Source organism: Seriola dumerili, unplaced genomic scaffold, assembly GCF_002260705.1.
Source record: "Seriola dumerili isolate Sdu_G_001 unplaced genomic scaffold, Sdu_1.0 BDQW01000291.1, whole genome shotgun sequence".
Lineage (NCBI taxonomy): Eukaryota > Metazoa > Chordata > Actinopteri > Carangiformes > Carangidae > Seriola > Seriola dumerili.
Window position 1 is genome coordinate 4,845,573 of NW_019174546.1, and position 13,709 is coordinate 4,859,281.

The 13,709-nt window shown below is 41.8% G+C and overlaps 2 protein-coding genes across 2 annotated transcripts; one reads left to right on the top strand and one right to left on the bottom strand.

Moving 5' to 3' along the window:
* The first annotated feature begins 5,777 nt into the window (after positions 1–5,777).
* On the top strand, positions 5,778–7,425 carry LOC111231187 (complement C1q-like protein 3). The gene is made up of 2 exons (XM_022758221.1): positions 5,778–6,707; positions 7,059–7,425. Exons 1-2 carry the CDS (start codon positions 6,087–6,089, stop codon positions 7,236–7,238), a joined length of 801 nt encoding a protein of 266 aa, XP_022613942.1. The 5' UTR covers positions 5,778–6,086; the 3' UTR covers positions 7,239–7,425.
* A 260-nt stretch (positions 7,426–7,685) lies between these two features.
* Positions 7,686–12,109, bottom strand: pter (phosphotriesterase related). The gene is made up of 5 exons (XM_022758220.1): positions 12,042–12,109; positions 11,134–11,569; positions 10,593–10,858; positions 9,790–9,930; positions 7,686–9,219 (listed from the first exon to the last, which is right to left on the bottom strand). Exons 2-5 carry the CDS (start codon positions 11,563–11,565, stop codon positions 9,009–9,011), a joined length of 1,050 nt encoding a protein of 349 aa, XP_022613941.1. The 5' UTR covers positions 11,566–11,569; positions 12,042–12,109; the 3' UTR covers positions 7,686–9,008.
* Positions 12,110–13,709: the final 1,600 nt, after the last annotated feature.

A 13,709-nucleotide genomic window follows, 5' to 3' on the forward strand; every position in this document is an offset into this window, starting at 1 on the left:
TCCCACACGGCTGAAAAATGAAGAATGAAAAGAACAGCAGCACACTGACACAAGGACATGCAACAAATGAAAATTAAGGTCGGAAAGTAATTGTTCGCCTGTCAGCTAAAAGCAAATAATGAAATGAAACAAAATCAATCACACCTTGATTCTCACTTGAATGAAAAGCCCCGTTCTCCAGTATGCAACTTAAGTCCCACCCTGGACGATTGTGATTGCTTATCCATCTTAAATACCTTACAGGACCAGCTTTGAGTGGGTGGTGTGGTAACGCATTCTGTTATCCCCCTGCTGAGCTGAACTGTTGAGCCCAGCCTTTTCACTGGCATTTTCTGTGGAAAAGAAAAATAAACGCTCAAATTCTGAAAGAGCAGAACGTGTGAAAAGTACTTAAGGGACATGCATCTTATCACTGCCCGGCACACATGGTGTTTTATCAGTTGATAAACACTTGGGTGTCGGTGGTCACATAATATTTCTGTTAGTATTCCTGGCTGGTAATGAGGAGTCCATTCAGTTTCTTTTCCATTCAACGCACAAATTGTTTGACAAACCTGTCTCAGCTTTGATTGTCATAACCACAACTGAACCCTGCTTAGCCACCCAGGTCAGGCTACATAAATGTCATACATTTTTCATGCAGCATCACAGTTACTGACAAAGGGATTTTTTTGTAGTGTGTGAATTGAAATCACGCCTCATATTTCATTAGACACTCGCAGAGCCTCCGGCCTGTGGTCAGATGGGCTGTATGTTTTATTCATGTCCTCTGAACATCTGCTTGTCCGGATGTCAAAAATCATCAGGCTCCCCCAGGACTCCTGCTTGACTGGTTGTAAATGAACTCCAAAGCCGAGACTCAAAACAACCTGTCAGGGCTCTCCACCACCAGAGGAATCTTTCAATACGCCGGCAGAGGTGAGCTGGGTAACTAAGATCTTGTGCTGGAAAAGAGTGATGAAAGTCAACTTTGGACACCTGCAAGATTGTTGCTGTTGTTTCTTTTTTTGTCAGAAATAGAAAAAAATGTACACTGTGATTCAGTTGGTGTGATACTGTGAAAAGATTTCTAATACAAGTTGCGTCTTCTTCCCACAGCTTTTGGTGTATTTTGACACTGCTGTTCACTCTGGCTCCTGGTCGACAAGTCTCCCTGAGTCACTAGAGGCTCGTGCCAACTGGAGGGAAAGAGCCTGACCACTAACAAGTGTTCACTGACTCATAGCACCACAGTATGTCCCACTGTGTGAGCCTGCATGTGCATGTGTGTCTTTATATATTATTCTATTATATACTATTCTATTTCTCACTTTGCATCCATCCCACAGAAAATGTGTTCCTTTAGAAATTATAATGTATTTTAGCTCACATGCAGTGCCTTCCCAAACTACTGTCAGCTGTAACAAAAATGCATAGATAAAAAAACCCAAAAAACATTCATCTTTATGAATTTATATAGTCATGACTAACAATGCACAAAAACACAGCAAACATTAAGAGTTTAACACAAATAATCTGGAGCCAGTTGCACCACCTTTTCATAAATTGAGACTCCTATTTCTAACATAAGTATTTACCAAGTGAATGAATTAGAACAGGTCACATCACACAAACTAGTTCTTATGTAGAGATGAGTTGATTCCACATATTTACACCCAGTAATTGCCAGGTGTAACTATTGTATAACTAATTGAACCAACTGACAGAGCTAATGTTGATATATAACCTGTTAAGAGTGAAACGCATATGGTCGAAGATTTAAATGTTTTAAATGTACTAGTGAGGACATTTTGTAAGTTTTAATGGCACAATGCCAATGCAAGTCCAATGGTAGTTAAAAAACTTACGAAAGACCACATGTACAAACTTAGTAATGGATTCAAGAATGGTTGGTGCAACTCAATCCAAAACCAAAAACTTAATCAGGACTGAGAGGATGTGGTTTAATCAATGACTATATATATAGATGGATGACGCATCTCTGCTTCTTCCCACTGTACAAAAATGAAGCCAAAATATCCCAGAGCGAGAGCTGCCATTTTGAGCTGATGACGTCATTTGGAGCCAGAGTCTGCGCAGTAGTGATCAGGGAGTGGAGCCGTGGTATTGAGGTCTCGCTCACTTACATGACCCAGCTGCAAGTCAATCACGGCTGTCACTCATGACGTTACACTCAAGTTTTATAGCATCAAATAGCTAATTAAATCCAAACTTATCAGAAATATCAACATTTGAATGGAAACAATATTTGGGAAAAATGTATTTGGCCCATGTCCCATCCGCTAACATGGAGGGGGCAGGGTTTATGACCTATACTGCAGCCAGCCACTAGAGGGCAATCAAGATGATTTGACTTTATTTTTAAGGAGCTGTCATGTTGCCCATTATTATATACTGTCATTGGGTTTAATCAGAAACAACTGTTATATTCTGAATCACATGTTAAATCCTGATTGGTGCACATAAGAATGTGGGCCCCACCCATTTAAAAACCAATAAGCAGAACACAGACAAACCAACAAATGTGCTAGAGAGATCCTGTATGTGAACTAACCAAAATTCTTTTAACCTTGAGCAGAACGTGTAACGTGTAACATGGGATATCTAAGTGGTCATTTGTAGTGAGAGGGTTTCCTCAGCTCTATGAAGCATTTTAGTATCTTTCAGCTCATTGTTTTGGTTTTACAACCCGCAGCGTTACTGTTTCAGTGCACCACACCATCAGTGTCATTTTTGGCCTCTACAGGTAGTTTCCACTGAAAACAGCTGCCTGTTGAGGCCTGTGGACTGCTTTAGAAATCCAGTGTATGCTACCTGCCTGGCACCGAACAGCACACACAGATAGCAGTTACCTGGTGAACATAGTGGAGCATTCAGCAGCTAAAAAGCTACATATTTCTCTCAGAAGTTAGTGGGAACCAAACAGAGCTAAAATTGGAGTAAAAATTTGACTTACAATCAGCAGGTGGACAGAAACATGACTCCAAATGAATACTGATGTTTCTACGTGGCTGCTAAATGTGTGAATAAGCAAATGCTACACGTACGATGTTAAACATGTATTTATACAGCTTGTTTCCACTGCCAACAAGTGCCCAAAAATCAGTTAATGCCAATAATACACTAGTTACCCTATGGAAGGTCAAGGTTTTTAGATTTGGGGAGTCTAAATCTCTGTGATACTTTTAATTTAATCCCAGCTGAAATTTGTCATTGAAGGCCACCAGGACAATTGTGAGAAATATAACCACACATCGTCTCACATTTGCCTCTCTATTACTTCTTGCTAAGGTTCAAGATAATAAACCCAAGGTGATGAACCTGGGTCACGCAAAAACAGAACAGTTTGAGCTTTAAAGGTATTTAACTCCTCCATCCGCCAACAACAACAAAAACAATAGTCACTCTCTGGAGGTTGGCTGTGGACCCAAAGATGGACTGATTAGATTTTTGTATGCAAAGGTCAAAGTTCAAGGTCATGGTGACCCCATGTTCATGTGAATGTGATATATCAGGAACGCCAAGAGGGAATTTCTTTACATCCGGCACAAACATTGACTAGGATGAACTGATTAGCATTTGGTGGTCAAAGGTCACCGTGACCTCACAAAACACATTTTAGGCCAGAACAATTTAACACAAATGTCTGATAGGATAAAATCATTAAGTCATGACGTTTCACATCCAAACGGTCAAAGGTCAACTTCAGTGTGACATCATAATGTTCTGCAAAAACACTTTTAGCTATACAACCGCAAGGTGGTAATTATAGCAGAATGATAATGGGTGCAGCCGGACCATTCTCCAGTGCTGACTTAGCTCTGTGGAGATAAGTCTGGCTATGCGAGACTAGACTATACTATACCTGACATCACTTAGGATCTTGTTTTTAATCGCATTCGCTCCTCATCTATGTTCATATACTTGCTAAAGTAGCCCAAAATGTATTCAGTTCTGTTGTCAGCTGCCCTGCATGTTACCAGACATCAGCAGCATAAATCAGCAGCATGTGTTCTGGTCATGCATGATTTCTGGATATTTGATGTGCTCTCTTATAGCTGCCACAACATAGTAGACAGAAATACGACAATATTTGATATAAACTCCTTAGAACATTGCACAACTTCATATCAGTCAAATGCGGTAGAATTTGCTTTATTGTTAGCTTCACAATCGCCATGGTTCATAGAAGGCCGTCTGCCCCTCAATCTTTTGTATGATGGATCGAGGAGCTTATGAAGTGCCTGCAAATTAAGAAACTGAGATACACTTTAAATGGATCAATTACGATATTGAAAAAATATATAACTAAATCGAATTTGTATCCATTTGTTATTTGGAAAATATGTCCTTTCCACCAACTTGATTACTAATGTCTAAGCACAACCTTCTTAATTTCTAAGTGCCAAGAATGTGTACATATATTTCTCCCTTTATTTCTTTTCCATATAAGCTTATATCCTTACATCATGGGTTGTGTTTGTCCGTGACATGTAGAACAGGCATTATGATACAGTTGTACTATAAACATGGGGAGATTGCAATCATGTAACTTTAATCCATTCACATATAAAAGGCATCACAGGTTTGGAGCTGTTACCTCTGATTTGAGTGTGTTTATTTACATTTGATTTACAGGATAAGATCTTTAGTATTTGTTGTCAACTTATACAGCTGATTATTTTTATATTGATGATTTTATATGGCCCTTTTAACTATGCCTTCCTAAGCGTGAACACTTCTGTCTGGCACATTTTGAGATCCTGATTCAACAACATACATTATTGTATTTGAACTTCCATAGATTGTCATCCATGCTGCAATCATCCCACCCTCCTCCTAGCAAACAAACAAACAAACAAACAAACAAACAAACAAGGCTATCTATTTCCTTCCTGTTCATCTATCTCTCCACCTGGCTGTGAGGTGCCATGGACACAGAGTGACAGCCTCTGCATTCATGTGCACATCATCATCTGCCCTCCTCATGAAGAATTAGCCTTTCATCACTCAAACCTCAGAACCCCCACCCCCACCCCCACCCCCACCCCCCATGTGCTTAAGTTTTATCATTTTGTTTTAAATCTTAGACATAAGTATGGACTGTTTGGATCATTTTATAGATAATTTGAAATTCAGTTGTATAAAAAAACAACTATTACCCACTTATTACAATATAACCACCAACGATTTTTAACTTACAGCTGCTAATGTTAAATAAATATTGGTAGTTACTTGATTTCATCTTATTTCCTCTTTAAATGCCTCAGCATTTCATCAGTATATCTGTGTGAAGTCATCCTTCACTGCCAGCTCCTAGTGACTCCCTCCTTCCTTTCAGTGGCTCTATAGATTTTCTCCAAATGATAAATTGGACACAGGGAACCACTAAGGTGTGACCAGGTGCCAAAGAAGTCTAGCTTTTTGTCTTTTAATGAGCCTAATTATGCTCAAGACCTTTAGAGCTGTTTGGATAAGTGTTAATAACATTTTGTGGGATGTAACGTTACGAGCACAGTGTTAAAACCCCGTTTAAATGACACAAAGCACCTTCCCTGACTTCACAAAACAAATGCATGAAATAAGGTAGTCACGTTTCAAAGCTTCAAAGTTGCATCGATGTGTGTATGTTGCTCACTTTCTCTCTTTTGATTGAAGAAATGCATGGTTTCTAACCCATCCATCACCTCCACCCCTCCCCTCACTCTCCAAACACTGAAACGGGCAACGCTTAATTTTCTAGCCCATTCTCTCCTGTGGCACCGTGGTGGGCAGAAACTTGAGCAGCTGACTTTGTGATGCACAATCACATAACGCAGATTGTTTAGTTTTTCCTCTCAGAGAGTCTTTTGCTGTTGTTTTTCTCGCGGTGAGAAAGTGGAGATGAACCAATTGGACGGATATTGCAGCGCGTAAAAATTGTGGATGGTTACTTTTGCGCATAAACATTTAAAGGACCATTTCGCCTCCAAAAGTTGCAGTATAATACAAGAACAGGTGAAATTCTCATCTCTGCAAAGATATCGCCCACAAGCAGGCTGGAAGACCATCCACTCCGGAGAACACCGCGAATCCGCAGAGCGCAGATGATCGCAACTGGTGTTTGTGGCGTCGCGCTGGTGCTGGTGTTGGTGGTTCTGATCCCTGTCGTGGTGAACTCCGCCGGGACTCCTGCCCGCTACGAGATGCTCGGATCCTGTCAAATGGTGTGCGACTCTCACGGGACCGCAGCTACAGCTACGGCCAAGGCAACCAACCCGATCAAAGACAACCGCCTGGTCCAGTCGCTTCCGACGTTCATCCAAGGTCCTCAAGGGGAGCCGGGGCGCGCCGGGAGGATGGGACCGAGGGGTCCGGTTGGCGAGCCCGGGCCACCTGGACCTGCGGGTCCTCCCGGAGAGAGAGGGGTACCGGGCCCTCCGGGTCCACCCGGAGCACCCGGAGTAAATGGGCCCAACGGTGCCATCAGCGCTGCCACTTACAACACAGTCCCAAAGATTGCATTTTATGCAGGACTGAAGAAGCAGCATGAGGGGTATGAAGTGCTGAAATTCGACGACGTAGTCACAAACCTTGGCAACCACTATGATCCCGCCACAGGGAAATTCACCTGCTCCATACCGGGGATTTACTTCTTTGTTTACCATGTGCTGATGCGGGGCGGAGATGGAACCAGCATGTGGGCTGACCTCTGTAAAAACAATCAGGTATGACGCTTCAAGGTATAGTTGCGTAACAATAGCTTTACTCAATAACCATATCTATGTGGTCTTTTTATTACGATACAAAGCGAAGAGAAACGCTAATTTTACGAACAAATTTAAATTCCCGCATTTTTACGCACACGTTTTACGCACGGTTGTAGACAGAAACTCCAAGAATACCTTTCCCACACACTTCCAAGTTCAAAGAGTTGTTCGAGGGTTATTTTAAGGCTGAAATGAAGTGAACAGGCCTGTCATCAGTGAGTTGACCTCACGTGATGAAGCTGTCCACGGCTCTGATGTCAAAATAAAAGACCCGTTTCATCACTAGAGATAATACCTGTTGTCTTCCAGGTGAGAGCCAGTGCCATCGCCCAAGACGCCGACCAGAACTACGACTACGCCAGCAACAGTGTGGTCCTACACCTCGAGCCCGGGGACGAGATTTACATCAAACTGGATGGCGGGAAGGCGCACGGGGGCAACAACAACAAGTACAGCACCTTCACCGGCTTCATGTTGTACGCTGATTGAAACACGGAAGAGGTCTGCTGAGGGAGGGGGATCTGCTCTGCATATAGCTTGCTTCATTGCTCGGTCTCAATTCAATGTCAGATGGATTATTAGAGACAGAGCTCACCATCTCCATATTGCAAAAAGGGTGAAGGAAGATGTGGAGGAAGTCGTGCGAAAAAAAGAGAGACAATGACTGTACTTTGCAATAGCGATGCGCTTACAGTGTAATTACAGGATAGTAATAATGAGATTTACTTTATACAGCGTTGACTTGTACCCTTGTCGGATTGATTAGTGCACTTGAATGAACTCTAGCTTCACAAATTAAGTTTGCTGATGTGTCAAACATACTGTAGCTGCTGTGGTTAACACATACTGAGTGAATGTAGATTAAAAAATATATTGACTTTTAATACTGAAGTATAGATGCTAAAATGATACATAATCACCACTCTGTTCACAGTGTTGCTTGTCCATGTGTGCTTTATTTCTCAAACATATGTGATAGTTGTGGCACTTTGAGTGATAATGTTCAAAGCTGTAGTGATGCATGATTATAGAAATTAACAGTTTAACTCTGTGCAGCATTAAAAAAAAAAGACTTTAAAGAGAAATAGAAATCTGTAAAGGGCCATTCTGATGTTCACATTGAAGCACTGTCACAAACTCATCATCGCAACTCATTTGTCTTGTCTGTCCCAATACAACAGCTGGTTGGGCCAACAGGGTGGCCCGATAGTTAGTCACCGTCACAAAGCTGGACAGTCACACGGACAAAAATGTTTCCTCGAGATCAAAAATGTTCATCGATCTGCCTGCTGGTTGTTAAGCCCCTCCTGATAAGACTGCCGGCTAGAATGTAAAGTATAATGTAAAAATGAAATCCTCTGCCTCACTCTTGTCACCCTCTCGGGAGATTAATCAAAGTTATATAGTTTTTCACGGCGCACAAGTCAGCTGTTGCAATCCTGCCATTGATCATGTGGTGAAGTCACCCTGTGAAGCCACCTGTTCCCAGGTGAGAGGAGAACGTGTCCTTCATCCGGACCTGCCAGACAGTCGGCCTCCCATAGACACCCAGGCACCCACTGAGGGGCAACAGGACGACTCATCTAACACAGCCGCAATGTGTCGAGAGCAGAGCAGCATACTGATTACCAAAACGCTCATTATTTTCCCTCCATACCGCATGTTTGCAGAAATGTCACTTACAAATACAGAGACAGCAGCTACGACACTGACATTGGAATTGAAAAATCAATTAGCACCATATTTGTCAGCACCGCCGTAGACAATACCTCCACGGAACGGGAAATGTTTGACTTATATTTCTTTCACATTTCTGCAGACAAGAGCTGTTTTTTTTGTGGCATAAATTGGACCAAAACAAGACTGCTAATTAGAGGCACTGTGATCCTGCAAGGCTCCTTTTATATCATTTGCTTGTGTGAATAATGTATAATCACAATTTAAAATGAAGCTTTAATTAATAAGGATCTCTGTAAAAACTCTTACAGCTGGATGAAACAGTTTGTAATTATTTTCCATTGAAAAAGATGTTACAAAACATTTTGCTTTGCTGAAAAATTGAAGAACATTGACATTAAAGACAAAGACGCTGTAAAGCTTATTGGTTTAGGGGCCCAAAAGCACATTTACGACTCACTTTGGACTGTGATTATTGCAAAGATCTCAAGAATATTCACTGTTCATTCATCACCTGAAGATAAAATAATCTCTACATCAAAGCGCTTGCCTCCGTTCTCTCTTTTTTTTTTTTTTTTTGTTTTAGTTGAAGGTCAGCCAGTGTTTTGGGTTGTTGATGAGAATCTTATCCACCTGGTGCTGCGAGATGCCCCTCATCAGCATCTTCGGCACAATGTTCTTCAGGATGTGAGAGTAGCCGTGTCCTCCGTACTTGGTCAGGCGGTTCTTGGTGTGGATGTCATGTGCGACCACAATCTTGTCCTCGTAGCCCTCCTTTACCAGGAACGCCAAGCTGAACACAAACAAAGAAACTTGTGAAAACCAACAGACCTTGGACAGTACAACAACTGATAATTTTACGCTTAAGAGCATACGTCATTGCCATTTGGCCTTCATGCGTTACTAAACCCGTCCTGTGTGTGTGTGTGTGTGTGTTGTGTGTGTTGTGTGTGTGTATGTGTGCAAACAAAAGTCTGGCCAGAATGTGAATATCTCCAGCGCGACGCAACTCATTCGTCACTCCTCCCTGCACTGTGGTGGGAGATCAGTGTCTCACAGTTTCTATGAGTAAGCTGTAGGACACACACTTCTCTCCACACGGGGTTAAACACAAAAACTAAATTTTCATCCACATAAAATAGTTCTGATGTGAATAAAACGCTATATACCATACATAAAAAAAATAATAAAAAATAGAGGGATTCTCTCAAACTAAAAGGAAATTGGATCCGACCCAGAGGACACACATTAACGTGTGAATTGGGGACAAATCAGTGCGGTCACACTTGTATCTAGTTCTGGTGCTTCCAATCACAAATGTCACTCTGAAAAGACGAGTTTAACCCTGAGCAGTGGCACTCACGCTTTAACTCTCTGGATGTCACTGGGCATGTCCACCTCCAGGTTATACGGGTAGTTCAGCATCTCCGTTCCAAACAGATCATACTCCAGGTAACTCCCCAGTTTCGCAAACTCAAGCAGTTCACCCTCATCAAATATAGTCCTGCAGGAAGAGAAGAGAAAGAGGATAAAGTCAAGGAGCTGAATGTCTCTTTAAACGTTTTATTCAATTTCCTAATCATGCAAAAATACCAGCGATCTGCTGATTTGTTGTAAAACAGTAAGACTTGTCATTTTCAGTTTTGACTTATTTTAACTGAAACATAACCAGGTTTTTTTTTTCCAAAGAGCACATCAGTTTAAACATATTTCCATGCAGACTTTATGTCCCTGTGCTTTCAAAACTAAACTTGTGTTTCCTCTCTAAGAAGACACTGATCCCCTCTGTTCATGGTAAACAAGATTTCCTTTCATCTCATTTCAGCTCAGAAAAGGTTTCCAGTGATGGAATGTGAATAGACGAAATGAGGAGAAAGTGCAAATTAGTTGATTATCTTATGGATTATCTCATAACTGCTGCTTTTCTTCCAGAACATACAGATCTAAAGATATATTCATGTGGAGATGTGGTGAAATGTACGAATAATCAATTCCAACACATTTATTTATAGTAAAACCAAGGAGAAAAACAAACACTAGTGGTTCAAGTAGCAACATGACACGAGGGCCGGGGCATATGGAAGATGTGGCCTTAATTTTTAACCTTAACCAATAAAAAGCTTATCACACTGTCAACAAAATCTCTGCAGTGACCAAGCAACTCACCTGTCCAGGTGAGACATGACAGTTTTCCCGATGTCACCACCGGCCTCCTGGAGAATCCGGACGACTTCAGCCGGAGCGGCAGGATTTCTGCCGGGATGAATGATGACGGGGCAGCCGAGCTGAGCCTGAGCGTGAGCCGTGGCCCTCAGCACCTTCTTTTCGCTCTCTGTGATGGGCCAGCCGGTGCCAATCTCTCCAATCACACCGCAGCGGATGTCTGTCCCGTCTGCGCCGTGAAGCACCTCACTGACAATGATGTCTGTGAGCTGATGCGCAGGGAATCGGGAGTTAGTTAAAGAAGGAAAACATTGCACCTTACATATCATATTCAGACGGCACGTTTCTGATTTCTCTATTTCTTTATCAAGCTTGATGCGTTCTTCTCATTTTATGACTGAGACATACAGTATCAGCATCCTATTCCAGACACACACATATTTATGAAGCTTCCACAGTTTACATAAAATTGTTTTAAACTTCCTGACAAAAGTGTGTGTGCCAGAGTAGCTGCTGCTACACTCGCTCTCAGACTGGGTCACACCTTCTCCACACTCATTTTCTTGGTGGCCTCAGTGTGGGTGCAGTCCACATAGTAGCCTGCTCCTGCGATGATGTGGACCCCGGTGTCCTTGGCCAGCTGCCGGAGGGTGGGCAGGTCCCGGTCGATGCCCGTGGTGGTGTTCTCCACTATCGTGCCCCCGCCGGCCTTCCTGTAGGCCAGCAGCTCGTCCCGGACGGCGCCGGTCTCCTGCTGCAGGAGCAGGTTCTCGTGGCAGCTGTAGGGGTTCTGTCTCAGCCAGTGCATGTGCTGCATCTGGAACGGGTTCTCCGCCACCGTCTCATCACCTGGAGGAGGAGGGAAGTAGCAGCACTCGAAGCTCATGGTCAGGTGCTCATGGGTCATAGTGCGGCCCAGCTGGTCTGGATCCACCAGACCCAGGACAGTCTGGACCTTCCCGGTCAACTCTGACATGATGCTGCCACAGTTTGAAAGGACACGGATTACAGATTTATTTATAGCTGAGACAAATACCCTACGCGCTAAAGCTTTAGCAGGTCTTTAAAACAGGAGTGTGTTTGTAAAAAGAAGCTCTGACAACTCATTGACCAGGCTGACTTCATGGTGAGTGCAGGAGAGAGACCTTTGAACTGGGAAGTGCAAATCCTAATCCTCATTAAAACTTGTGTCCAGCTGAAGGCTAAATTACTTTGATCGCTTCCCTCTTACAGCATTTGCTGTATTTGGCAAAATATGAGTAACTATTGCAGCACAGTAGTAGTTGAGTAACAACAAAGCAGCGTTTTGTGAAAGTACAACTTGAAACTCGTTAAAATCAACCGAAAAAACGTGCAGTGAAGTCAGCGCTGCAGCACGAGGGAGGCGAATTCTTCAGCTTTCATCAGCTGAAATCATGAAGTGCATCTAAACTGCTGAAACACATTGCTGACCTTGTTTCGGTTACAGCGGTCCACTCCTATCACCGGCCGAGCACAAACAGCTGCTCCACCGCTCACAGATTAACACAGCAACATGGGAAGTGCCTTTCATCGCGAGACATTAGGAGAGTTCAGTACTGCTGACAGCAGGTCTGCGGGGTGTATGTCAGATCAAAGTTTACAGAAATATAGCCTAACTTTTTTTAGAAACATATATTTTTGTAACTAAAGTTGTGTTCTATTTTTTAACTTATTGTCATATTTAATCGTTTAAAGATACCAAGTACGGAGAAAACTACACCAGTAACCTTGAATCTATATTGTTATTTTAAAACTTGATTTAACAGGACAGCAGGTGAAAAGTTTTAGGATAGCTCTAGCACAATTTGAAAAATAGATAAATAAATAAAAGCAAAATATTAACATTAATTAACATAATATATAAATTAATAAATGGTGGAGGCCACCCATTATATGAAAATAAATAAAGCATCTATCTATCTATTATAAAGGTATTACAAAGTTGTAACCTACGGCTTTATTAGTGGTTACTAAATCATTTACTAATGATGAGATGAGTTAAAAGCCATTAATAACAAACCAATGTTTGGTAACAATATTGTAAAAAAAAATATCTCAGGCTGCCAAGTCATCAAAAGTTAATTGATAAAGTCATTCATTAAGGGCCTTCATGAGTTTCTGACATTTTAATAAGCCAGCAGTAAAAGTTAGCAAATCATCTGGACTTTTAAATGTTGAAGTCATTGATAAAGAGTTGTCACAATAATCCATCAAGTCAGCAGTTGTCAATGTTAAAGATCTGTTAATGAATGGACTTAGGGCAAGATTCTCTGTAGCACAGAAGGTCATTACTAATTTATTTAATAACAATGAATAAAGCAATTGGTTAAAATGTATAAACCCTGTATACATGGTGATGTATTAGAGAGTGGTACCAAATAGTTTAACTTAGAAGCACAAGTGATTTAATAGATTTACAGATTTACATAACCACAACATATTACAGGTCTAGTCTTCATTTCAGTTACTGGCAAATGGGTAATGAACTGTCCTTTAAAATCTGGCAAATATCATGTTTTAGTAATTTGAGGAGAACATGTGAAGATGATGCAGCGATTGGGAGACAGACTGTGACTCTTTGTTTCTGTGCTGTACACTGAGCAGATGGTCCCCACAGCAGCATTTGGTCTGCTGTTGCAGGGAACTGCCCTGTGAACAGTCACCATTGCACTGACCATCTCTGCAAATGGCTGAGCAAACAACCATCATACTGTAGAGCCTGTGCCATCCGTTTGTTGGCGAGATGACTACTCTGTGGAACAGAGGAACAGCTGCGATTTAAAGGAAACATACTGTGTTTAGTTTTCATGTTCAAGGCTGGATGAAGCGTTCTTGTCTTTATTAGCTAAGGAGTGGGAGGTGGTCAGGGTTACATGCAGTGACTATTTTTATTTGTGTAATTTTTTTTCACCTGTTTGAAAACAGGAACTGTGGAATCAAGATCTGTGGACACATTTGAAAAGCAGCCCCAGACCCACCTTCTTAGACTTACTTTAGTTTAGTTTCATTTATTTCTATGTCCATTTGTCACTTTTATATATCTATTTTTTATGTTTTGCTCTTGTCTTTTATTGTGGAGAAACACCTGATCTAGAAAGG

What these genes read in the sequence shown, in the direction of transcription:
- LOC111231187 (XM_022758221.1), top strand. Translation starts at nt 6,087, where the DNA reads ATGATCGCAACTGGTGTTTGTGGCGTCGCGCTGGTGCTGGTGTTGGTG. An exon ending in ACCTCTGTAAAAACAATCAG is followed by an intron (nt 6,708 to 7,058) that starts GTATGACGCTTC and finishes GTTGTCTTCCAG; the next exon opens with GTGAGAGCCAGTGCCATCGC.
- pter (XM_022758220.1), bottom strand. Translation starts at nt 11,565, where the DNA reads ATGTCAGAGTTGACCGGGAAGGTCCAGACTGTCCTGGGTCTGGTGGAT. An exon ending in AGAAAATGAGTGTGGAGAAG is followed by an intron (nt 10,859 to 11,133) that starts GTGTGACCCAGT and finishes CCTGCGCATCAG; the next exon opens with CTCACAGACATCATTGTCAG. An exon ending in GACATCCAGAGAGTTAAAGC is followed by an intron (nt 9,220 to 9,789) that starts GTGAGTGCCACT and finishes GTTTGTGTTCAG; the next exon opens with CTTGGCGTTCCTGGTAAAGG.